The following is a 26,537-nucleotide window of genomic DNA, read 5'->3' as shown; positions in this document are numbered from 1 at the left end:
TGGCTGTTTTAACAGCTTGTGCAGATGTGCAAAGAGCAGGTGTGGCCCCTGGGTGCTTGTCATGGCGTCTTTTCTTATCAAATTCCAATCTGCACAACACACTGTTGTAGTTCTTGCTTATTCAAATGAGCAAACTGCCACTTCGACTCCAGTTTTTAATTTTGGCTTGTATAGGTTTTAGTTCTATGTAAATTATGTTTTATGTATAGGCCTATATGCATATACTTATATGTGACAACTTACAGTACACACACACACATATTATATATATGTGACCCTGGACCACAAAACCAGTCTTAAGTCGCTGGGGTATATTTGTAGCAATAGCCAAAAATACATTGTATGGGTCAAAATTATCAATTTTTCTTTTTGCCAAAAATCAAGATATTAAGTAAAGATCATGTTCCATGAAGATATTTTGTAAATTTCTTACTGTAAATATATCATTTTTGATTAGTAATATGCATTGCTAAGAACTTCATTTGGACAACTTTAAAGGCGATTTTCTCAATATTTAGATTTTTTTTTTTTTGCACCCTCAGATTCCAGATTTTCAAATAGTTGTATCTCAGCCAAATATTGTCCGATCCTAACAAACCATGCATCAATGGAAAGCGCATTCATTCAGCTTTCAGATGATGTATAAATCTCAATTTTGATAAATTGACACTGGTTTTGTGGTCCAGGGTCACATATTGTGTATGTGTGTGTATATGTATATATATATATATATATATATATATATATATATGTGTGTGTGTGTGTGTGTGTGTGTGTGTGTATGTAGGCCTATACTGTACCTACCTTGAGAAATATTCATTGCAAAAGTGTTTCAGCTAGCCCTGGTCTCACTTAAACTCCTATAGTTCATGTAAGCGTGACCTATATATCCATATAGGCATATGAATCGCTTTAATTTGATCTAGGGATATGGCTGTTAAGCAACTAATCTCTTTTAGCCACATTTTAGGGATGTAAAGCTGTTGCTGCAACGCCTTCCTTCCAGTCACTTTATTATGTGTAATGATGTGCAATAAGCTTTCGATGTCTTCGGTTCAGGAACCAAACTTTCCACAGGAAATCGCCCATCGCTTGTTTCAATAATCGAGTAACTTTTAAACAGCTGTTGCGGTCAGTTTTGCAGCCGAACTGGGGAATGGCCTCAGTGAGAGTTTTCTTATCTAAGTTTGTGTCTTCTTCGTTGTTTTTGACCAAACACATTTAAAATTTAAATGCCTAATTAATATACGTCATCAACATGTGATTACTACCAGATGGCGAACCGAAGTCGCACCACGCCAAAATAACGCGGTGCAGCGCCGCACAGTCTCCCATTGTTTCCTTTTGTCTTCGTACACCAATTAAAATCAAAATCAAAATAAAGCCTTTAAATTACTACTTACCCCGCATAGCACGCAGCCTTTATGCGGAGCGGCACGCCTGCTTTACATTTCGCTCAGGACAGCCAATCACCTTCCACCTAGCGCCTGACGTCACGGGCAGGTGTGACCAATCAGAGGCGACTACTGGCTGCCACCGCCAAGCTTGTGTGCGGAGCTCAGCGGCGCTCAGGAAGTGAGCGCTTCACTCTCATCCATTCACTAACGTTAACGGTAGCGGTTTGTTTCCCACTTTGACAGAGCAGCTCAACACACTTCTGAGGTAAGGTGCGTCTTGGCGTATTTAGGATAAGCTGTGAATATGTGACTAGAAGATGAATATCATTAAGTGTGTTATATAGGCTGAGTGACATTTGACAGCAGCGTTTATTGTTTATGTTTTCAACAAAGTAGGCGATTTAACACGTTTATTATTCACTTTCATAATAAGGTTTGAGTAATTAGCTTTGGGTTTTGATTAGCTGGAAATGTTTACGCGAACAAGTGCGTCTTATTGGTATCAACCAATAAGAGTTCCGTTCAGATTCAAAGACGTCTCACAGCCCTGTTTTAGAATGTAGTTTAGTTAAAATGTAATTATGGCGTTATGTTCGCTTATGAAGTGCAGATAGTAGTATGTTGATAACTGAAGTGTCGAGCTGTCAGCGGCGGTTTGTTCCGCAGCTTTTGCACATTTCCGCTGCTCGGTTCTGACGGGATTATCGCCGCGTTTCGGTCAGAAGTGCTTCATATTCCCTCATATTTCCCTCTAACATCGTTCAAAAGGAATAGTCAGGTAGTTTATTGTCGGGTAAACGCATAAAACTTTGGCCTTGAGGCGATAATGTCACAATAAACGTCTGAGCGTGTTTACCTCAGCTAGCGCTAGTGTTGTATATTCCTGTCAGTTTCATGTTTTAACGCGTGTTTGTGTATTAAACGGTCGTCATACAGTACAACAATGTCGTGAGAATCTTATATATATATATCCTCTCACCAGCTAGAATACGTAGTAAAGTACCATGGTAAAGTGTTGGTGTCAGGTGAGGAGACTGTGGGTTTATATCTACTGTAACGTTACTTTAGTGCTGATTGATTACCATAATCATGTGTCATATGTGACTGGAGCACAAAAGCAGTCATAAGTAGCACAGGTATATTTGTAGCAATAGCCAACAATACATTGTATGGGTCAAAATGATCAATTTTTCTTTTATGCCAAAAATCATTAGGGTATTAAGTAAAGATCATGTTCCATGAAGATATTTTGTAGATTTCCTACTGTAAATATATAAAAATGTAACTTTTGATTAGTAATATGCATTGCTAAGAACTTCATTTGGACAACTTTAAATGTGATTTTCTCAATATTTGGATTTTTTTGTGCACTCTCAGGTTTCAGATTTCCAAATAGTTGTATCTCGACCAAATCTTGTCCTATCCTAACAAACCTTAAATCAATGGAAAGCTTATTTATTGAGAAAAAAGAATAAATAGATCCTTATGATTGGTTTTGTGGTCCAGGGTCACATTTATATTGTACAATGATCAATCCCATATTGTACCACATACTAAAAATCATGTTATTAATACGGTAGATAACAAAAACCATAATTTTGCAATGGTACCATGATCAAAAAACATGGTATTTCCATGGTACAGATCCAAAAAACAATATGTTTTGCCATATTGCCGCTTTTCAAATAACATTTCTTGAAGTTTGTCTCTTGAAATGTTTTGTTTGTGGTTTCTTTCCCCTTTGAGACTGTCTATTTTTGTGCTGTTTTGCACCGTTTTGTGGAGACACACCTGAGCCTTGTTATGTAGGCTTGTTCACTAGGTCGTGAAGTAAACGTTGAAGAAAATATACAAGAAGAGGCTTAAACAGAGACACATTTGAGAGTGTGTTTGGTGTGGTAATTGGACAAGAAAGCTGTGGAGTGTGAGGTCATGGGGTTTTTGTTGGCTTAGTGTACTGAGATTGCAGGCCAGGCTGTGTCAGATTTGAAGCAGACATCTGTTGGTCCTGCACAAACGGTCTGGATATTTAATCCTTCCAGTGGAGAGGAGGAGGAGGAGGGAAATGAGACCCCCGTCCCAGAGCTCACAGCTTTTGTGACAGGTGTCCCTCTGCTATTCAGCACCTCAAGCAACTTTACCCATGTGTGTGTGTGTGTGTGTGTGTACTGGTATATATGGTTTATGAGGACACAAATGTGTATAATAACATGGGTACTACAACGTAAACATGGTTTATGAGGACACTTCCAGTGTCCCCGTAAAACAAAAGGCTTAAAAAACATACAAAACGGTGTCTTATGAAATTCAAATATTGCCAGTAGTTTCCTGTAAGAGGTTGGTGTAGGGCAATAGCACATACAGTTTGTACAGTATAAAAACCATTACGCCTATGGAGAGTCCCCATAAACCACATATACAAGACTGTTTGTGTGAAGTGGTGGAGGCTTTGTCTGTTTATTTTTCTGTCTGTGGTTGCGTATTGGAGAAAAACTCAGCGTCAGCTAGTTGAGCAGTATTGAATGTAAAGTTCAGATGTATTGATCTGTTGACCTGCGCCCGCATTGTTGTGACGCAGCTGTCACGTGAGAGGCTGCGGTCGGTCTTTGTGTGTTTGTATTTGCACACGCACAAAAGAGAGTGAAAGGACAGAGAAAACACACACCACGGCTCCTTTTTGGCGCCATTTCCCAGCTGTCTTGCTCGCTGGTGTCACTGTAACATGCCCCACGGGACAGGCTTGTTCAGTTACTGCATGTGTTCACAGAGCGTAGGTGTGTGTTTGTGCATCTCGCTGTGTGTGTTGAAGTCCTGTCCTCCTGGGAGACTAAACTTAACCTTCTCCATTCATGTTGCAACACAGCTGTTTCCATTCTAGGAAGCAGGAGATCCAGCGTCGGGTTTCCGGATTGCTCAAAGCATGTATTTATTCACTTTTGGATTAGTTATTTTTCATGTCAGAATTTATTTTTTAAAGAACATAAGCACTTCATGTGTAGCTTCACTAGTTGCTCAGCGTAAGGCAGTGGTTCTCAGTCCTTTTGATTTAAAGGCACCTGTTGATATAAGATATTTTGGTTATTTCTGTGGTAGTGATGAAAAACCTGTTTGTTTTCAGACCTTTTATTAAGAAAAACTGAGAGTATTGATATATAAATAAATTATATGAAGGAATAGTTCACACAAAAATGAAAATTAGCTGAAAATTCACTCACCCTATGGACGTCTAAGTTGTAGATGAATAATGGATGCTCTGCAGTGAATGGGTGCCGTCAGAATGAGAGAAATAAAAGCATCACAATAATCCACATCACTCCAGTCCATCAGTTAACGTCTTGAGAAGCCAAAAGCTGTGTGTTTGTAAGAAACAAATCCATCATTAAGATGTTTTCAGCTTGTTTGCAAAACATTGCTTCTGGATGAAATATTAGACCATAATTCATAATTCTGCTTCCTCCAATGAAAAAAGTCCATCCTCTGTTGTCCTCTCACATCAGAATCCACCCACATATTTGTTTAAAACTGGTTTGGACTGTTTTTGCTTGTAAAACTTTCTTGATCTATGTATATTTCTCTCCTGGTTTGGGTAAGACAGCTTTTTTCACTGGAGAATGCAATATTATGGATAGTGTATTTTAGTTAGAATTAACAGTTTGAGTTTAAAAATATCTTAATGATAGATTTGTTTCTTACAAACACACAGCTTTTGGCTTCTCAAGACGTTAACTGATGGACTGGAGTGGTGTGGATTATTGTGATGCTTTTATTTCTCTCATTCTGACGGCACCCATTCACTGCAGAGCATCCATTGCTGAGCAAGTGATGTAATGCTAAATTTCTCCAAATCTGATGAAAAGTCTATGTACCCACACCCAGGTTATTACAAACACATGTCTTTTTTTTTTTTCTGTGGTTCACCAAAGGGAGAACTTTGGTGAACCACAGAACATGGACATAAAAACACCATAAAGGAACAGACTTAGAATTTCATTTATGAATTAAATGGCTTCAAAAGCTTTTGATTTTGTTGTTTGGAGGAGAGCAGTATAAACATGCTGTGTTTTGTCCAAGAGGAAGAAATGAAGATGAGCACATTTTAATAGATTTTTCCTTCTCTTTTCACATAAACAGTCAACATGTGTCTGACAGATCGTTACACATTTAAAGAACACAGACTGTGTTTGTATGAGGGAGATACTAATTAGAACTTCCTGCATTTCCTGTTGTAGGAATCTTGAGAATCATGAAATATGGAATGTTGGACATTTAAAAAAAAGTTACTGTATTATAGCAGTCGATTGCAGTAGTTTCCCTGAAAGACAAAAACTGACCCTATAGGTCTTTACAGTGAGGTTGTGCTGCTGTCATCAACATTGCACCAATTACATTGATTTTTATAAACACAATTGAACTATGAACAAAATAATGAACAAAAATCTCATGAACAAAATTCATAAACAGCAGTGTGTGAGATCTCGCCCTCCGGAGGTGGAGTTGTACACGTGTAGTTCTTCTCTATGTTCAAGAATACAGAAGGCATCTGAGATGGAGTCGTGGAGGCTAACCTGTGCCGTGAATATAGCGTCACACAGTGTATTTGTGTGTTCTTCCTCTTTTCAGTGACCTTACATGACTGCATGAGCCTGGCTGTTTGTATTTCAGACACGCATACGCTCCCTCAGAGGACCAAATGTCACCCTTCTCCTCCTCCTCTTGTCCTCTGCGTAGCCCACGCTAATCAGTCGGGCTATAGTAGCGGAGGCCTCCTGGAGAGCGCAGCTCCTTACAGCTTTGACAGAAGGACTGATGGGGGATGCTGCGCCAAAGGCTTTTAAAGCCTCAGATCTGCAGTGTCAAACTTATTTTGCGCTTGGGACGTTAATATCATCTTGCTTAGCTGCTGTGCACCTCTCCGTCCCACAATAAATGGAGGATGACCTCGCTGTTGCCATGGAGATGCACGGAGCCGCACAAGTGACAGATGGAGCGGGTTACAGAAAGACGAGGGAGTGGTTTGTCCTCGAGGATGGAAACCCCCACCACAGCTTTGGAAAGTCCTGGGACTCTTGAATGGTGCGGCTAGTGTTGGTGGATTACAGCTCACCAGCTTCTCCCAGCCAGCAGATCTCAGAAATGACCTCACTTGAACAATAAACCACTAATTAAACTAATTTAATACCATCAGCACAACATATTGTGACTTGCACTTTCCCAGTCTGGAAGAGCAAGGGCTGCTGCAGTCTGAAGTCCAGCCTTGAGCAGAACTGCAGGTCTGGACGGGCGTTTGATGATTGAAGCCCAAACCCGCCCTGTAAAAGATACCCTGTGGCCTGACCTGACAGGTAGTTTTGCATTTTAAGACCAAGCCCATTTTAATTTTCCTTCTGACCAGATCACACATGCTTATTATGTTCATAATAAAGCATAATTTTTTTATAATGATCATTTATTTTAATTGGAAGATTTGAAGACTTTTGTTATTTCCTCTTCAAGCATTAAAACTTTTTAATTTAATTTAATTTTGTTTTATTTTATTTTTACTTTACTTTATTAGAATATTAGAGTGATTTTTGAAAGATAATGTGACACCAAAGACTGGAGTAATAATTAAAAGTCAAAGTAAGAATTCAGCTTTGCATCACATGAATACTATATATTTTATTTTAAAATATATTCAAATTGAAAATATTTCAAATTGTGATAATATTTCACAATATTACTGTTTTTTAGTGTATTTTTGATAAAAGTAATTGGTGAGTATACGAGGAGACTTAATGAATAAATATATGAAAAATTTTTTGAATCTATATTAAAATAGCATGCAATTTTAAACATTCAAATATAATTTTTTATTATTATTCTACAAATTCACACCCAAGTTTATCTTGCACCGTTGGGCTCTGTTTGGGTAGCAGATGATTACGAACATGGATGAAACCTAAAGTACAGCAGAACTGTGGTTTGTTCTACTTCATAAACCACAGACTCTGAATCGATGACCCCCATCCCCCTAAACTACCCTAAAACTATCAAAGCTGGCCTGTTTCTTTAGGCCCCCCACTACAGTGTCAGCCTCAGACTGGATCAGCTCTTCCAGGTCAGTGCTCCTCAGTCTATCGATGATCGAGATTGAGAGAAGGAAGAGAGGACAGTGACGAGCAGAGAGAGAAAGGAGGATGAAAGACGGGAGAATCAGAGGTCAGGCTGACAGACGAAGAGCTTGGGTATTTATGGCAGGCCAACTGAAGGACGGAAGAGAATGACAATAGAGAGGGTCACCGCAGGGCGACTGCATCTTAAGACCACATGTGTGGATGAGAGCTCACATGTAATGGGAAGAACTGCAGGTTTCTGCTAGTGGAGAAACAGAGAAATGAGGTGGCCGATAATGCTGTTGATTTATATATTGCCTATGCAGCCGTGGTGGTAGGTTGTTATAGGTGTCGCTATGTTGTCTCAAATGGTTTATTAGAAGTAAAAGGCAGTGACAGTAAGAATTTTCCACTCAGAGTGCAATAGGTCTTTGTGTTTTGTGTGCATGATCATTGTGGATTTTGCATTCACCCAGTGAGCAGCTCGACACCGCAGGCGAGAGATGCATATGTGTGTTTACATTTAAATGCCACCTCATCTGTTCTGTGTTCTGTTTTCAGTGCATCACGCTGCCCTGCACATAACCGCTTCGCTGCTGCGTGTTCAAGCATGTGGAAACCACAACATGACTACGCTGAAAACAGCACAACAATGCTGAAGGTTCCAGAGTCATTTGACTGATAGTTTGGGTTAATACCTAATCCATCTAGCAATCAAAGCTTTTAAAAGATCAACATCAAGCAATTATAATGCCATTTTCAAACATGTAAATGCTCATATATCTGATTGTGGGTTTGAGGGGATTGTGGTGCACTGAGAACTTGACACTTACATTTTCAAGAAAATGTGTGTGGTACTGGTGGGTGCCAAGGCTGTGCAGTTGTTAAGGCGTTCTGTGTAGCTTTTAGGGTATTGTAGATAGTTATCAGGGTGTTGTGTTGTTTCTAGGTGGCTGCTTAAGTCTCTGATATTCTATGCTTTGCAAAAAACCCACTTATATCAAGAAACCCTTTTTCAACAAAAGCCCTATTCGGACGTTAATTGTTTCTCAGGGGGACGTAAGTGATTTTCACCATTTACAGGGGGTAGTTGGTGATTTTAATGCCGTCCGAATCCACATCTCTGAGTTTACAAGAAGAAATCGATTCAAAATTCAGTGTTTAAACCCTTTTTGAGAACTCCCGAACACCGTACGGTAACTGTTGTACTTCGGTGTAATTTGCATACATATTTATTTCTGAAATGCTGGAAAGTATTTAAAAGAACAATACTTCATAACTGTTCCACCACAGCGACTGGGAGCAGAAAGAGAAGGAAAGCACGTAAACATTCGAAATGGGTCTTTATTATGGCAGCAAAACTTTAAAATATGTATTATAAACAGATATATATCGCGTATAATTATATAAAACTATATTTTTAAACGGGAGATTTAAATAATCAAATAATAAATTGGATTATAAATGATAAAATGTGCTTGGAATAATAAGAATACATTTTACATAAGTATTTTTAAATACATTTTACACAATAATAAGAATAATTTTATTTACAGCAGACACTCATGTGACTGGCCACGTGAGCAGCGTGTTCCCGGGTTCGTGGGATCACAGAACTCGCTCCTCCACTGTGAATAAATCACCATCAGAATCCATGAGTTTTATCACTGAGGTGATATGTGAATTTATTTTTACAGACGGCCATATGAGAAACAATTACCGTCTGAATCGGGCTAAAGATGTGAAAATGCACTGTTCAGACTTAAATGATTGTTCATGAACGCTTTTTTAACACAACCTAAGGTTGGTCTCTTTTTAAAGAAGACAAGAAGACAGCAGATTGTAAAAGCAATCCATTTAGCAATCTAAAATTGCTATAAAAATCAAAGTCATATTTCTAATTAAGTTATGTTCCAAATTTGAAGTTGATATTACAAAAACTGCGGTTCCTGTGATATTTTGTTTAGGCGCCATACTAAAAATAGCCACCATTGAATTTTTGTGAATTTTCTATTCACAAACCTATAAATTTCTGATATTACTTCTGTGACAAAAACACTGCGAAATATGGAACCTTGAGACCTTTCCAACGATATGTGTTTTGTCAAGATTATAAAGTTTTGATTATAAAATGCTGTAGTAAATTCTGTAATATGACAGGTGACACAGCCCACTAGTGGGAGGAGCCTATTGTAAGGTTTTATTTTATTGTAAAGTACCGTTTCCATTGTAATGCAATGTCTGATTTCAAAAATGTTTAAATTTGAGTGTTTAAGCTTTCGAAAGATTTCTAATTAATGACGATTTCTAAAATATACGTAAAAAAATAAGAAAAAGTGCACCGACAGTTAACAGGTTGACTTAACCCTTAAATGGAATAAAGGTCAGACTTGTTTTTGTTTTTTAATAGAAAAGTTAATCGACCCTTTGGAAAAACAAAAAGTAAATCTAGAACAAGTTGCACTTTTCCTTAAGCAAAGTTTCGATCATTTACAGGCCTTAGGAATTAGCATATCAAATATGATACAGTTGGCTTTATAGGGTTTTGTGTGTTTTTAGATACGACTCTGGTCCCTCTTTTGCAATAATCTATAGGATGTTTTTACTTAACCAGGCATACATTGGATTGCTTAGAAAAGCAACACCACACCTCTTCTCAACAAGCCTCTTGATTTATGGCATCATTCTTGCCTCAAGTTTAATACTTGGGGTTAAGAATTCGAACAATTTGAACTCAAGTATGAGTATTTAGTGATGCTGTTCTTAGCAAGCACCACTAATTAGATGAACAAACCTTTTATTGTGATTAAGAACAAGCACATGAGTTTCAACAAATGCAGGTCAATAAAGCCCATTGAGGAAGATCCTTAATAAGTCGCCTGTGATCTCAAGAGGCTTTTTAAAGGACTGTCCCGCAAGCGGGTAACAAAGCACGACAACAGACTTGATTTACAGTGCGTAAGTGAAATCTTTTGTCATTATGCGCTCGCTGTGCTGGGACGCTCCACTCTTACTCAGCAACAAGTCGTCTCTTTAGTGTCATGTCACCAGAGCAATGTGTCGAGCCACGGAGACCCAAGTTCCCTTACATTTACTGGGTGGCCTCTGCCTCACCCAGGAGAAGAGAAATAGGGACTGGGGGAGGGCAAGTGACACAGAAAAGGAGAGACCTCCAGCCACTTTGAAGCTCCTCTCTGGTTCCTGTGTCGGGCTGCTCCCCCGTGGGACAAAAGGCCTTTATGTGTGGCTCAGGCAGGGGGCTGTAGGGGGGTATTGTGGGACTGGGGCGGTGGGCGGCAGGGCTAGATCCCCCCCCTTCTATTGATCTGCACGGTCCATGCTGCCTCACCCCCTCCACCACAGCCAGGCTTACCAGCTGTCTGCTCTACGCCTCTCCCAAACCGGCCACAAAGACACACGCGGATCATATGGGCGCCGGCATTAGCATACTTATTGGACTCGAGACTTAAAGGAACTTCATGGAGACACGCATGAGATATATTTATTGTTGTGCACGGAAACCACGCTTGCTTTGCATAAAGCTGACCACTGAGCGCTTGTAGCATGATAACAACAACATCAAAGTGCCTTCTCAGCGGTTGACCTACAATTTGTGGAGTGACCTTTGCTCACTCGCATACATTGGTTTACTTTCGCCAATGTGTTTGTGTAAACATTTGTCGCAGCTGTGCAAGTCATATATTTTGCTGTGTCTAAACAGGGTCGAAATCTGTGGCTAGTGTTGAAGAGGTTTGCTTTCATTTACACACTGTAGTGTATAAAGTTCCTTGTATAAAAACTTGTGTCATGCTTCCAGTATGTTGGTGTAACATTGCAGTATTTTGCAATACGACTACACAAGCAAGTATTGGTGCATTCTAATAGTTGAATGCACATTATTGCTACCACAATGTTGTAATTACGAGTGAGAAACTGTGAACTTTCTTTAAGCACCGAGTTTTTAAGGGGCCGTGTTAGTGAGAAAATATGATGGGACAAAAGATGCTACATCTGTATTGATAGAGAGAAGTAGTTTGAATCTTCCTGAAGTTAAATCATCAACATGCTTATAACCAGCCGACTGAGTAACACTGCATCCATTTGATGAACCCCTCGAGGACTGAGCTGTGTCTCTGTGTGAATGAGCGGCGACTGCACTTATTTTACACTTACTCGTGTTTTCAGTGTCTACCCTCTCACTGTATGGGGACAGACATGACACATGTAGTACATCCAGATTTCATTCAAACAACACACAATCATACATACTATATAAAACACACTTTATTAACTGTCACAAAGTTCGCTCCTCATCAAATGTAGGTCTACTCAGACAGTATGTGTTTTCTGTCTGCCGTTTTGTGTTTGTGTAATAGATTAGATTAATTGATTGAACCCTCTCTCACAAACACACACACTCTCCGCTGGGGGAGAAAGTTTGGAGGTTACCTGCTGTGTGAATCCTCTCACTGTGTCTTTGTCATCTCTCCTCATCAGTGTATCTCCATCATCCTCATCCAGAGCTTTCCTCTCCTCTAACAGTCCTCTTCATTGTCACAAGGACAGGCTAAATGTGTGTTTTTGCCACCGTGCACACATACCTGATCATGTTCGTGTGTGTGTGCGTGTGTGTCTGCAGGGGCCGTGCTGCTCTGAGCGTGAGGGGATCTGACCAGAAAGAGCCCTTCATCTTCAGTATGATGGCCAACACGGTGAGTGTTTTTGGTAACGTGTGTCAACACCAACTTATGTAATTAAAGGGACTTTCAAGTCTTTGTCAAGTCTGTTACGATTCATGTGTCAACATGTTAAAACCACTGTTGACAAAACAAAAGTGAAAGAACTCTTTTGAAAGTGGGCCTTCACTCTTAAAAATAAATGTTCCAGAAGGATTTTCACAGCGGTGCCATAGAAGAACCAGTTTTGGTTCCCCAAAGAACCTTTCAGTGAACAGTTCTTAAAAGAACCATTTTTTTCTTAGTGTGAAGAACATTTGAATAATCTAAAGAACCTTTTACCACTGTACAGAACCTTTTGTGGAATGAAATGGTTCCATGGATGGAAAAGGTTCTTTGTGGAACCATTGATGCCAATAAAGAACCTTTATGTTTAAGAGTGTTTGCGGTGCTGAATTCTGCTCTATTACTGATGTAAAACATATTTTGTGAACATCATAATGCTATTACAGGGCTCCAGACTAACATTTGACAGCAGTGGCACTGGTGCTGCCAAACTCTACACCTGATTTGATGGCACCAAATGATTTAATAATGATTAATAATAATGACATATTGATAATGTTTTGTATCTTTGAATTGTACATTTGACAGTAGCTTGAGTTGACAGTAGCAGTAGCTTGAGGTGGGATGCAAATGTACATTTATTTTTATTAAAAAAAGTAACATCTGTTTAAAAAAAATCACATCTTTTATAGGGTAAAATATAAATATATTCAAACCGACTCAGGAGTTAGGACTCGTATTAAAACGAAAATGATCATGATACCCACAGGTAAAAAAAAAGTAACTTTGTTTTCTATAGTTCTATATCTGTGTGGTTTAGCGTAAACACATTTAGTTAGGGCTAAGGATTTTTCCAGTTGACTAGTAGTCATTCTTTTAAGCCATTAGTCACATGTTTATATTGCTTTAATTAATTTAAATACTTAAATATACACTGAATCTTTAATATACAGCCTATTCTGCACAAATTTACTCATGCATCAAGCTTGCCGCAAAGGAACAGCAAAAGTAATGACCTTGAATATATCAGAAAAGCAAGGAGGTATTTTAATTATATATTAATAAACTAGTATTTCTGATTCCGTGTTGGCTATAAAGATGAATTTGATGATGCTGACCCGATGACACACCTTTTATTACATAATCAGAGAGAAGCCTCTTCTCATCGACTGTTACAGGTCCAGCCCTACATTTAGTATAAACAATAATGCACAAAACCTACTATAGCTTAATAACAAAGGATACTGTAATTAAATTCAATTACTGATAACATTTCATATAAATATGCCACATTTTTGCCACAATACCATGGTTACAGTTTAGGGTTACTAGAGTAAATACTGTACATTTGTAAATGTTGGTGATTTATGAATTGAAAATCATTCTAACTGGACTGTTGTGGCACAGTTTTTTTTTTTTTCTTGTTTTCCATTTCAGTTTGTTGAGATTGACAGTGCTAGTTCATCTGGCTTTAAAATAGTTTAAATCACTTGGTGGTTTTTGTCAGAAAACTCTGCAGTGAACTCAAACGCTTCTTACTGGATCTCACCGCGCTGTTTAATTTTAAACTAAATGTAATGGCATGAAGATGTGAGGTGCTGTAACAGTTTATCAGGTCTTAAGGTCCTTGCACACTGAGTCCGAAATTTTCATTTGCATTTTTTTCATATTTGTCATGCTTTCCTATCAAAATGCTTGCTACAGATGTGAAAGTGCAGAAAATCGAACTTGGTCCGATTTTAAAAAAAAAAAAAAAAAAAATTATTATTATTTTTTTTTTTGTATGACGGACAAAAGTTTCGGAGGCAGTGTGTAAACATGATTGCCACATGAGGTCATATTTTTTTTTAACGTGTGAAAATTTCGGACGAGAATTGTGTGCAAAGACCTTTAGATTTAATCTTACCTTCACAAAATATTCTAGAAACTCATTGAATTTTTAGATGGAACCGTTACACCCTTTTATCTACTGCTTACTGGGAGCCTCTGCCTAACATTTCTCATTTAGTTTAAATGCCTCTGTGATGTCCTGTTGATTAAATCATGGTGACACGCTCCACGACCTCCGACCCCTGTGAATAGATGTCTCTGTAAACTCCACCGACATCTGTTTGCTCGTCCGTTTAAAGCCTTTCATTCTATAGATTTTGGCAGTCTTTCACTGGCTAACGCTGCTGATTCGATGTAGCCCTCTGACCGAGTGTTTCAATGGTGATTTAACAGCCATTTACATGGTGAGGAAATCGGTTCACATTTTTGCTTTTAGCCAGTTCAAAGTTAAAATATATGGTAGAGCTTGGAGTTTTTTTTTTCTTTTCTTTTCTCTAATGCCGTGACCTACCGCAGAAGCAGCTGCTGCTGCTGCTAGATATCACACTATCAGTTCAGAAACAGAGCGCTGTCCTGTGTTTTCCATACACTACACTGAGGCCTGTAGGGCTCACAGTTCAGTACTGACACTTCAGAAAAAATGTGCAAATTATAAAAGAAATGAAAACAAATGATGTGAAAAACTTTGGATTCTTTAGATATTTGTTTGGATGCAAGTTTGTAATTTGAAAAACTTTATCTAACCACATCAATTCGTCATATTGTCGAGCAAGCAAATCATTAAAAAAAGATGATTTAAAAGATAAAAGAAAAGATATAATGTGCTGTTCAAAATGAAAACAAAAGTACTGACACATTATGGTTGTCAAACCACGGTCATGTTTATTATTATTAATGTGATACACTATTCTAGGTTACGCTGCTAGACACCTGTGGGAACTGACTTCATCCAGTCAAATAAGTCCTTAGAAAAGTGAAATTAATTGAAAACCATTCAAACATTATTTGTTTGCAGATGCCACATGGTTTATCTCAGCGTTTCCCAATCCCAGTCCTCGCGCCCCCCTCTGCTCTGCATATTTTGTCTATATCTCTTATCACGTATGACGTTTGTTATTCTACCGTAAGTGCCCTGCGAAGTGGACATCACCGGTTATTCCACCATGATTCCAGTTCGAAACGAGTGTAGATGTTACTGGGATTGGGAAGCGCTGGTTTATCTAATGTAATGACATGCATTATTGTGTAATTTAAGGTTTCAGATGCTTTTATTCCGAATTCCGTCATGATTCAGTGCATCACAATCATAATTGACAATTGAAATCCGTTTCAGTCTCTCATGAGTTGAGCTTTAGACAGATTGTTCTTCATTAATTGAATTTGGGAAATGATATGCATGCAGTGTAAGTAGTAATAGGAAACGATAAATAATATAAACTATCAATTCAGTACCATGAGCAAAATATCTGCAAATGCCCGATTTATGATTTGGAAAAATCCTAATACAGTATCTCTTGTTTTTGTTTTGCTTAAAAATGTACATTCATTTGAACTCTTTTCTACTTTCTTCTCCGCTCAGATTGGCGCAGCGGCTCTGTGTGGAGACCTGAAGGCCTTTCTGAACCAAAACCTCTCCAAAGGTAAAAATAACTCTTTGTTACTCTGTAATATGTATTTATTTGCAGACAAATTTGTGTGAAGCGTAAGTTCAGAAATGAATAGGCCTAAGTTAATGAATTATCTTAGTACAAGGGCCGGTTCATTCAGGGTGCAATAAACCATTTCCTTATGCTTTCATTTTTCAGTTTGGCAGTAAACGAAATTACAGGCAATTACTGGCAGGCAGTAAACTTTAATGTACTACCTACCGTTGTCTTGAAATGGCTGCGTTCAAAGTGAAAAGGAGGGGTCTGGGCATTGAACAATAAACATTCAAGAAATAATTACTCGTCTAATTGCACCACACACAGACATTAAGTGACTGATTGAGACTTGAACCCTTTCTGGTGTCGTAGGTTTCATTATAACATGACGGAAAATTAACAGTGATTTCTAAAATATGTTTGATAGCTCCATACCATAATAAAGCTTGTTTAATTAACTTTTGAGACTTTCCCTCAAGTACTAACTGTATGAATCCTGTGAAATATAGATTTTTCTTTTTCCAGTTAACTATAATCTTCAATTAAACAATCCAAAATTGATTCCTAAAGTCCCAAGATTCATCTTACCTTTCAATGAATGCATAAAAAATGTATTGTCTTCAATATGAATTGCATCAGTGCTCAACTGCTCATTGCATCATTTAATCAACAACAGCTATCAACGTATGAATCAAACCCTCTGAGAATGCTGTTGGTTTGTTTTGCATGCATCATATAATTATATCTATCTGTCTTTATAGAACAGTGAAATTGCTCCATAAATTCTGTCCTGCCTTGCCTGCATTTAAGATGGGTGACACCTTTTAATTTAAGGTTTTATTTACATCTGAGTAATTAACACATACACACACGCGTCTGTCTGTTTTGCTATCCTTGTGGGGACTCTCCATAGGCGTAATGGTTTTTATACTGTACAAACCGCATATTCTATCGCCCTTCACCAACCCTACACAATAAACCTACCCCTTAAAGAAAACTATGCATTTTACATTCTCAAAAAACTCTGTATGATTTATAAGATGAGTCAGTGTGTGTTCAGGTTTAAGGGTGTGTTCACACTTGTCATGTTTGGTTCGATTAAAACAAACTCTGGTACTGGATTGCTCTGTTAGTGCGGTTCGTTTGCGGTTCGTTCAGTCCATCTGAACCCTGGTGTGCACCAAACAAGACTTCCAAACGAACTCTGGTGAGGTTCGAATCAAATATGAATGCAACATGGACCAAATGCTTCTAAACAAACCAAAAACAGGATGTAATGACAAGATGCAGCATGCGACATGATGAGCAGAGGGCAAACGAGGAGCAACATGGAGCTAAAGTGCCTTTTATGAGCCCTTCGTGAGTTTGCAGGTGGTAAAAATAAAATCATACATACACGCAACTTAGTCCAGCAGACGGCATTAGGTGTATTCGACTTAAAGCGGCGACCCGATCAGTGAATGGGTGCTTTGGTGTCATAAACCGATCGGTCTGCTTTAAGTCAAACACACCTATTGTTTGAGGTGTTCGGTATGTTCTGTCACGAAATATACGTCATTCAACCTGACTGATCAGGTTTTGAGCGCATGACTATGCCTTTAGGTTCAGTATCTTTAGATTCACTGTCAAAAATGCCAGTGTGAATGCTAAGCATTAAAATGTATTGTTTTCTTTTTTGGTCCAAACCAAGAGAACCGCACTGCAAGTGTGAACGCACCCACCTGGATATAAAAACAAGGTCACACTCTCACACACACACACATTGTAAACACAGAAGCTCACAGCATATGCACAAGAACCAATGAGGTTTGTTCTAGCACATGATGCATGCAAAAAAAACTTCTGTTTACAATATGTGTGTGGAGCATTATGTAAATAAAAGCCTAATATAAATTTGCTCATCATAAAAAGGGATCCTATCTCTTCACAAGATTAAATTACTTGATTCATTTTTACGAAGCCTTTATGTCCTTTTTGCATTGTTTATTTTTACCTGGGCTTTCAGTAGAGGGACGGAAACATTTCAGGTTTCATTGAAAATGTCTTTGTTTGTGTTTTGAAGATGAAGTCTTAGGAGTTTGGAAGGACATGGGGATTTTTATTTTTGGTTGAAGTAAGCCTTTAAGGGAAAACCTTTTAAATCACCACTAAATGCAACTTTAAATTGGAATCAGACTGAATCATGAGTTTGTGAATCAGAATTGAACTGCAAAATCCGTGCGGATACTTTGTGTTGTTTAACTGTGGATTTAAAGAAATATTTAGAAATGAAATGCATCTACCAAGTTCCATTGATGCCTGTGATACTATTATAACAAACATGAAAACAGTGACTGCGTGTGCATGTGCACCAATAATATGCTTTTTCAGTGACTGTGCATGCAAATAAAGTCATTGACAGTTATACACCTACAGTAGTCCTTTCTATGAGGTGAATGTACAGCAATATACTCAATTTTCCAGAATAGGCTATAGGTTGTGTTTTTCTCATCTTTGTGTTTATAATGTTTGTAAACATTTTATTTACCGATATTATTTCTGAATGTAATAATGATTGCAACATGTGCAACATACAGTGGGTACGGAAAGTATTCAGACCCCCTTAAATTTTTCACTCTTTGTTATATTGCAGCCATTTGCTAAAATCATTTAAGTTCATTTTTTCCCCTCATTAATGTACACACAGCACCCCATATTGACAGAAAAACACAGAATTGTTGACATTTTTGCAGATTTATTAAGAAAGAAAAACTGAAATATCACATGGTCCTAAGTATTCAGACCCTTTGCTCAGTATTTAGTAGAAGCACCCTTTTGATCTAATACAGCCATGAGTCTTTTTGGGAAATATGCAACAAGTTTTTCACACCTGGATTTGGGGATCCTCTGCCATTCCTCCTTGCAGATCCTCTCCAGTTCTGTCAGGTTGGATGGTAAACGTTGGTGGACAGCCATTTTTAGGTCTCTCCAGAGATGCTCAATTGGGTTTTAAGTCAGGGCTCTGGCTGGGCCATTCAAGAACAGTCACGGAGTTGTTGTGAAGCCACTCCTTCGTTATTTTAGCTGTGTGCTTAGGGTCATTGTCTTGTTGGAAGGTAAACCTTCGGCCCAGTCTGAGGTCCTGAGCACTCTGGAGAAGGTTTTCGTCCAGGATATCCCTGTACTTGGCCGCATTCATCTTTCCCTCGATTGCAACCAGTCGTCCTGTCCCTGCAGCTGAAAAACACCCCCACAGCATGATGCTGCCACCACCATGCTTCACTGCTGGGACTGTATTGAACAGGTGATGAGCAGTTCCTGGTTTTCTCCACACGTACCGCTTAGAATTAAGGCCAAAAAGTTCTATCTTGGTCTCATCAGACCAGAGAATCTTATTTCTCACCATCTTGGAGTCCTACATGCGGGCTTTCATGTGTCTTGCACTGAGGAGAGGCTTCCATCGGGCCACTCTGCCATAAAGCCCCGACTGGTGGAGGGCTGCAGTAATGGTTGACTTTCTACAACTTTCTCCCGACTGCATCTCTGGAGCTCAGCCGCAGTGATCTTTGGGTTCTTCTTTACCTCTCTCACCAAGGCTCTTCTCCCCCGATAGCTCAGTTTGGCCGGACGGCCAGCTCTAGGAAGGGTTCTGGTCGTCCCAAACGTCTTCCATTTAAGGATTATGGAGGCCACTGTGCTCTCAGGAACCTTAAGTGCAGCAGAAATGTTTTTGTAACCTTGGCCAGATCTGTGCCTTGCCACAATTCTGTCTCTGAGCTCTTCAGGCAGTTCCTTTGACCTCATGATTCTCATTTGCTCTGACATGCACTGTGAGCTGTAAGGTCTTATATAGACAGGTGTGTGGCTTTCCTAATCAAGTCCAATCAGGATAATCAAACACAGCTGGACTCAAATGAAGGTGTAGAACTATCTCAAGGATGATCAGAAGAAATGGACAGCACCTGAGTTAAATATATGAGTGTCACAGCAAAGGGTCTGAATACTTAGGACCATGTGATATTTCAGTTTTTCTTTTTTAATAAATCTGCAAAAATGTCAACAATTCTGTGTTTTTCTGTCAATATGGGGTGCTGTGTGTACATTGAGGAAAAAAATGAACTTAAATGATTTTAGCAAATGGCTGCAATATAACAAAGAGTGAAAAATTTAAGGGGGTCTGAATACTTTCCGTACTCACTGTATGTGATTTATCCCTTTTTTTTTTTTTTTCCTCTCTCAAAAAATGCAATTTTGCCCTTGTGTGACTTTTATATTCAGGTGTGACTTAATTGCAGGAAAATACGGTACGCTTAAGCTGCCCATTAATAAAACTGATGTTACTGTAAGAAACGTTTTTGTGGGAATGGATGAAGACAACAGTTACGGTAGTTTAACATCGCTCCAGTCATTTGAAGTCAGTGTGTGTTTGAACTAGGGGTGTCAACGTTAACGCGTTAACGCATGCGATTAATCAAAAATATTTAATGCATTAAATATTTTTTTAACGCAGATTAATCGTTTGATAAGGTTTGACCCCAACTTCTTCCTGTCATCGCAGCGCAGAAGGTTATCTATCATTGTGTGATGAGGGTGTAGCAAACCAGTGTTGCCAGGGCAGTGGCACAAGTGGTTTATTTTGAAAATACAGTTGCAGGAAAAAATTACAGAGCCGTGGGTTGTGGTTTTTTGGGCTACTTTTTTTTAATGTACCGCGGCCGCTCAAAGTGTGCATAGACAAATAAAAATTAAAATAGATCCTTTTACTAATGTGTATTATACTTGGATTGTATCCCTGGCAACTTAAGAACGGAGAGGCGATGTAACATCACAAACAACGTGAGTTTCAGCAGAGCAGCAGAAATAAACATGACAACAGCCACTATAGATTATATAAGATAATAAACACACGATTACAATAGATATGGTCTGTATGTGATTTTCTTGAGTGCAGTGTTGGGTGTTACTTTCAAAAAGTAATTAATTACAGTTACTAATTACATCATCAATATTGTATTTAAATTACTTTACTGATTACACTGTCTGAAAAGTAACTTAGTTACTCAATAAGTAACTTAATTATTCAAATCGCTAATTAGGCTACATCTTAAAATCCCTATAAACCTTAATAGAAATTAAACTGTTTATTCTTTCAATTTGAGTCAAACATAGAATAGTTTAGCCTTTTAGATTTAACACAACTTTAATACTTAAACATTTTTATAAAAAATGTTAACCTTCTTTGGTTAACAAATATAAATACTCTGCAAAATATCTGAATATCAAAAAAGCTTAAAAGTTAAACAATACATTTCAGTTTGGTAAGATGTTCATGAAAAGCCCAACTAGTAAAATCCATACAGGTTTATGTAAAAATAACACGTTAACTAATGTAGGTAAGAATAAATTACAGAAATGATTTGGAGTATTTTTGTTCGTTAAATATAAGTTTTATATAATGTATAACGATCAAGCGGCCAGCAGCATACAGTGAACTGATCATAGCCTATGTTTGATCAATTTAGCCTTCTCAAATCATCTCGACTTGCCTAAAATAAAATCTATAGATATACTAAAACAGTTCAAGCATATAATAATGTTTAAACGTTAAACCTGCACTATAATAAGAATGTGTGCTAGCCTATATCCAAGTTTGTGCGGAGAGTGGAAGCTAAAGCGCGCTCTGCTGGACACGGAGGCACCAGGGAAATCACTTGCATTTTTTCAGTGGAAACAACTTAAAATAGCCTTTTTTTTTTTTTTTTTTTCTTTCTGATAAAGGTAAGAGTAATACATCATTCGGAACTGTAAAGGGTCTACTTTTATTTGTGTGCACTCACAATATCAACAAAAGGTTGTGCTTTTATTAAACAAAGAAAACAAACATGATGCGTTTTCTGCCGTCTGGTCTTGAACAGGAGCGCTTCACAAAAACGAACCGAAGCTGAGCGAATACATGCCTCACAGACATGATAAATATATCTATAGAAAGCTTTAAATTATCACGTAACGAAAAAAAAAATTTAAAACGAAGTTTTATTATAATCTTAAAAAGGGAAATCTGAAAGTGAAAGTGAACTAACCGGCGCGCGGAGGGTTAACGCCGCTGCATTCAATTTTATCTTTAGATGGTAAATTTAGATTTCAAATTCAATATTGATTTTAGAACTGTTGAAATTATTTAGTGTATGTAACGCAAGTACTTTATAAGTAACTGTAATTAAATGACCTAAAAATGAACAGTAATCCCTTACTTTACTTTTTCAGTGGATAAGTAATTTAATTACAGTAATGCATTACTTAGTAACGCATTACACCCAACACTGCTTGAGTGAATGTGTACATCTGAAATGCTAATTTGTGCAGCAATATAAAAGGCTATATCTTTTAACAACAGTAAACGACCAAATTCCACATATGATCGCAAAAGGAAGTTATTACAAACACTCGATGGTTGTTTGAAGTGAGTTCTGAGGAAAAGTGTACTATTAATCTCATAAATTTTCTTATGTAGCATGATGCTAATATTAGCTCTAATGCAGCTGCAGAACAGGTCTAATTCTTCTTTATAATGCATGTTGTCATAATACTTCACGTAAGGTCGCAAGAAATGTTGTGTTGTATTTATTTAGAAATACTTGATAATAGTTGGGTAAATGTATACTGGGATTGAAGCGATGTGGTTTTATTGCCAGTTTAAAGGCTGATAATGGCTGAATAAAAACAAAAGAATAATGATAAAAGAATAATAAGGATTATGTCTCATACCTGGCGGAAGTGTGTTTCCTTAAACTAGTTTGTCATGCATTTCTTTTTCAACACATTTACAGGTAAATCCTAGTATTTTAAATTTGCGATTAATCATGATTAATCACAGTCCATGACTGTGATTAACACGATACAATTTTTTAATCGATTGACAGCACTAGTTTGAACACTTTTTAATTGTCACTGGCACTCGTCCAGTTGTGAGTTTTCAGTGTCACTCGGGTGCCAAACTCGTGCACGCGTCCAGTTGTGCGTTCCTCCAGTTCTGCTGGTCACGCCGGTCTTATGGCGCGAGCTCAGCGTGACAACATGTGTTCAGGCCACTCCATTGTGCAGCCACACATCTATTCAGCTCTCCTGCTCTCTGGAGCTTTCCACTGCTCTCAGATCAGTCCAGGCCAGAGCAATCGCCCGCCTGCTCTCTGAGCGGCCCGCAGGAGCTGTGAGAAAGCCGGCATCTGTGTGCAGACGGAAAGAGGACGTCCTGCAGCAGGAGTGCACATGCTCTCATTGAGCGCATTTCCCACTCGGCACGGGTGAAAGTCCGAGCCGGGTGGACTCCCTCTGCGCTCGCTCGGCAATGCCTGGCCAGCCTCTCAAGTTTCCACTGAATGGTAACAAAAGGGACACACACACACAGAGAGAGAGAGAGAGGAACACCAGGTCCCAGCCTGCTTTCGAAACATGCTCTCCACTCCTCTTCAGGTAAATCCTGCAGCCCTGCTTTTTTCCATCCTGCCGCTCTCTTTGTTGCGGGCATTCAGGGATTGTGTCGGACAGCTGGGAAGGCTGCACGTGTGTCGCGACGGCATGCTGAGAGGAACACACTCTCTCTCTCTCTCTCTCTCTCTCACTCGCTCACTCTGGGTCCCTGTGGAAGTTCCTCCACGGCTCTGTGTTCAGGGGGAGGGGTGAGGCGGACGTCCCAGTCTGTGTGCGGGACTAGAACTTGAACTTTTTATTAGGAAGGGAATAGTTAAAGGTGAAGTATGGAGGTGCTTGTCGTGCCGCTTCATAAACAAACAGGTAAAGAAGAAGGTACAAACTTTGTGTAATTTTATAACTTTTCAAATAGCTTTATAAAGAGGTCTTTTCTTTATTTTTCCTTTTTTTGTTTTTTGAAAGAAGCTTGTTATTGCTTTCCACACTCTTAAAAATAAAGGGTCTTTTTTTGGCATGGATGGTTCCATAAAGAACCTTTAACATCAGTGGAACCTTTCAAATGCACTAAATGTTCTAAAGTGTGCAAAAAGGTTCTTTATTAAAATATTCTTCGCAATAAGAAAAAAAAGTTTCCTTTTAAGAACCGTTTGCTGAAATGTAGCCCAAACCTCTATTTTTAAGAGTGTAATGTGGTTCCAGACATGTGTTTAAGTGAGTGTTTTTGTCGCTGCAGAGCTGTTGTGTTTGGTTGTTGGTGAGAGAGTCTCTGATGTTTCTCAGGCACTGATGTGGTTTCGAGTAGTGTTGAGCGAGCGCTGGAGTCTGTTTGGGCTGCCCCAGGAAGTAACTGTGTGTTTTCCTCCTGTTGTCTTGGCCCATGTATAGCAGTGTTTTCTTTTTGATGTCTTCCGTTATGCACTTGCATTTATCTGTGTGTATCATGCATTTGTGTAACGCTGAGCACGCTGTGTGTGTGTGTGTGTGGTTTATGATATAGCGCACACATTGGGCTCAATATTTGTGTGTGTGTGTGTGTGTCCCGGACTGCTGCTCAGCTGTATTCTAATGTGGCTTTGCTCATTGTTGCTGTAAAGAGCATGTGGCACTGAGGCATTCCTTCGCTGAGGCCTCGCACAAAACCCCTTCAGACTGCAGCCAGTCCTGCTGCTGTACGCTCACCATCTGGAGCAGATTGTGAGGATTCATTCAAACTACTCTGACACGTTCTTACCTTTCAATATGAAATACTTGAACTGGGTTTGAAATTTTACAGAAAGGCTGCCCTAAAAATTACTTTCTGACAATTCTCACAATCATTTACGTTCTTTGAAAGCTGTATGACTGACTTCCACAGAACACAGAAGGAATAGCTGAACCACTTTTTTCCATAAATGGAAGCTGTCAAGCCTTATAAAGGATGAAAAAATACCCATAAAATAAGTTATATGAATACAATATGTTTAAGGAACATAATGAAATAGCCTATGATGTCTGCTCCAGTACAGCTTATAAATAGAGATTGAATGATATTGATTTTTTTTAATAACCGATATCGATTATTTGCACCGATATCTTGATGACCAATATGCAGAATTGGTATTCATTTAATGTTTTACTTTTGTTTTAGTCACAGTTGTTAGCATTGAACTGAACAAACTATTTATCTGCGAGATAATAATTTTTTAACGAAAGTTATGTAGTTAATGTTAAAATAATTTAGTTTTAAATGAGTGGATCTTCTTAAAAGCTACATATGGTGGCCACGCTGGGACATCCCTGAGCATCAACCGAGACTATATGAAGAGCTCTTTTCCAAAACGCTATAAATCCATTTTAATAGTTTTCATGAAAATTACTTCTTCTTTTTTTTTACCTAGACCCATACATTTTGTTAATATTCAATTTATCCTGTTAAAATGGTATGTTGGCTCAGTCTGAACATGTTAAACAATGATTGTTAAATGAAACAACAATATTGTCAATTATAAATTCAAAGTTTATTTTTATTTTTTTCAAAACGCTACAAATCCACCCTTTTTTTTCATAAAAATGTTGGTTTATGTCTTTTTAAAAAAGGTCGTCCGGTGACAGCTTCTTGGCCTGACAGAAACCGGTTGCACCAGCCTTGTGTTGACATCCCACAGTGGGTATTAACGGTATTAACGCGCCACCTGAGTGACGAACCTTCTTTTTTTGTTGTTTTTTGTGATTTTCTTTGTCCAGTCGGCGTTTTCTACCCCCAGGTGTAGGTCTCACTGGCTCATCCAGGCCATCAAAAGTGTTATTAGAGTTTAAAGCACTCATTTTGAAGACTGAGCACAAACAAACGCTTCAAAGCGTCGCCATGTTGGATTGCATCGAACGAATTCTGATTGGTCGAGAGGACATATCGCATTTAGGCTAAAAACAGGTTCGGCACGTATAGCGGTTTGGAAAGGAACTGCATCTTGCAGTACAATTTAAACAAGGAAATATAGCGATTTGGCATGAAACATTGATGGAGCAGTGAATAAGTTCAGTACACAGCAAAATGGCATGACGAACTCTTTTTTTTTTTTTAAATTTGGCGTTTATCGCGTTTTGGAAAAGAGCTCTTCATATTTATAAGCACAGACTACAGAAAGAGAATTAAATTAAGCTGTTTTGTTTCTAACATGCACTCATTCAAGGCTGTTTTATTTAATTCAACATTTCATTTATTTAATAATTTGACACATGTCATTTGTGCATTAATGGCTGTTATTTTAAATAAAGTTTACTAATTAAAGCAAGTTTCTTTACCTGTGAACAGCCGTAATGGCAGTCTTGGAGTTCTCAAAATGCCCAAAGACGGGAAAATTGGCGTGTCCAATACTACAAAACAGACATCCGTTTATGGAAAAATGCTTAAATATCAGGGAAAATATCGGTTGAACCGATTATCGCCAATCTCTATTTATAAGTAAAATCAAACTGGACAATTCTTATTGTTTTTATGGAATATTGCTGTGCTTTATTATAAATGATTTACATGTGCATATCATTTAAAAAGAGTTCCCTCCTAATCTTTAATCAGAAACCACAACGACAGTGCTTTTCTGATGACTTGTTAATTAACGTGAGGGCAGAACAATAAGGCTTTCCCTCATTTCCTTCCAGGAGTCTGACACCCACACGAAACAATCACAATTAGGAAACGACAATGATCCAGTCAATTCCTGATAAACAAAATCAAGACGATCATAATTTATTTTTCAGACCGACTTTAAATGTAATGTGTGTGTGTGTGTGTAAATTGACACGTGGTGGAAGGTGCATGTGTTGCACCAGGTTTAACGGCACTGATGCCAAACAGCTTTGATTCTTCTGTCTTGAATGAAATTTGAGAGTTTGAAAGCAAAAAAGCATTGATAGATAATCAGTGAAATAGACAGAAAGATGTATCTG

At 38.3% G+C, this 26,537-nt stretch overlaps 1 protein-coding gene across 3 annotated transcripts in view; it reads left to right on the top strand.

Annotated features, from left to right (window-relative positions):
- Positions 1-1,526: 1,526 nt before the first annotated feature.
- Positions 1,527-26,537, top strand: part of tfdp2 (transcription factor Dp-2) — a 57,433-nt gene continuing 32,422 nt past the window's right edge. The window contains exons 1-3 of one of the 3 annotated variants that reach the window (XM_058744850.1): positions 1,527-1,662; positions 12,129-12,201; positions 15,641-15,701. In XM_058744850.1, coding sequence (XP_058600833.1) covers positions 12,187-12,201; positions 15,641-15,701 — 76 coding nt within the window. In that variant the 5' untranslated portion in view covers positions 1,527-1,662; positions 12,129-12,186. Of the gene's footprint in view, positions 1,668-12,128; positions 12,202-15,640; positions 15,702-23,044; positions 23,154-26,537 lie in introns of those variants that run through there. The other 2 variants (XM_058744851.1, XM_058744848.1) reach the window with 2 other exon arrangements.

This window comes from Onychostoma macrolepis, chromosome 15 (genome assembly GCF_012432095.1).
Source record: "Onychostoma macrolepis isolate SWU-2019 chromosome 15, ASM1243209v1, whole genome shotgun sequence".
NCBI classification, from domain to species: Eukaryota; Metazoa; Chordata; class Actinopteri; order Cypriniformes; family Cyprinidae; genus Onychostoma; species Onychostoma macrolepis.
Note: the sequence above shows the minus strand (reverse complement) of the source record. Positions and strands in the feature narration are given on the sequence as shown.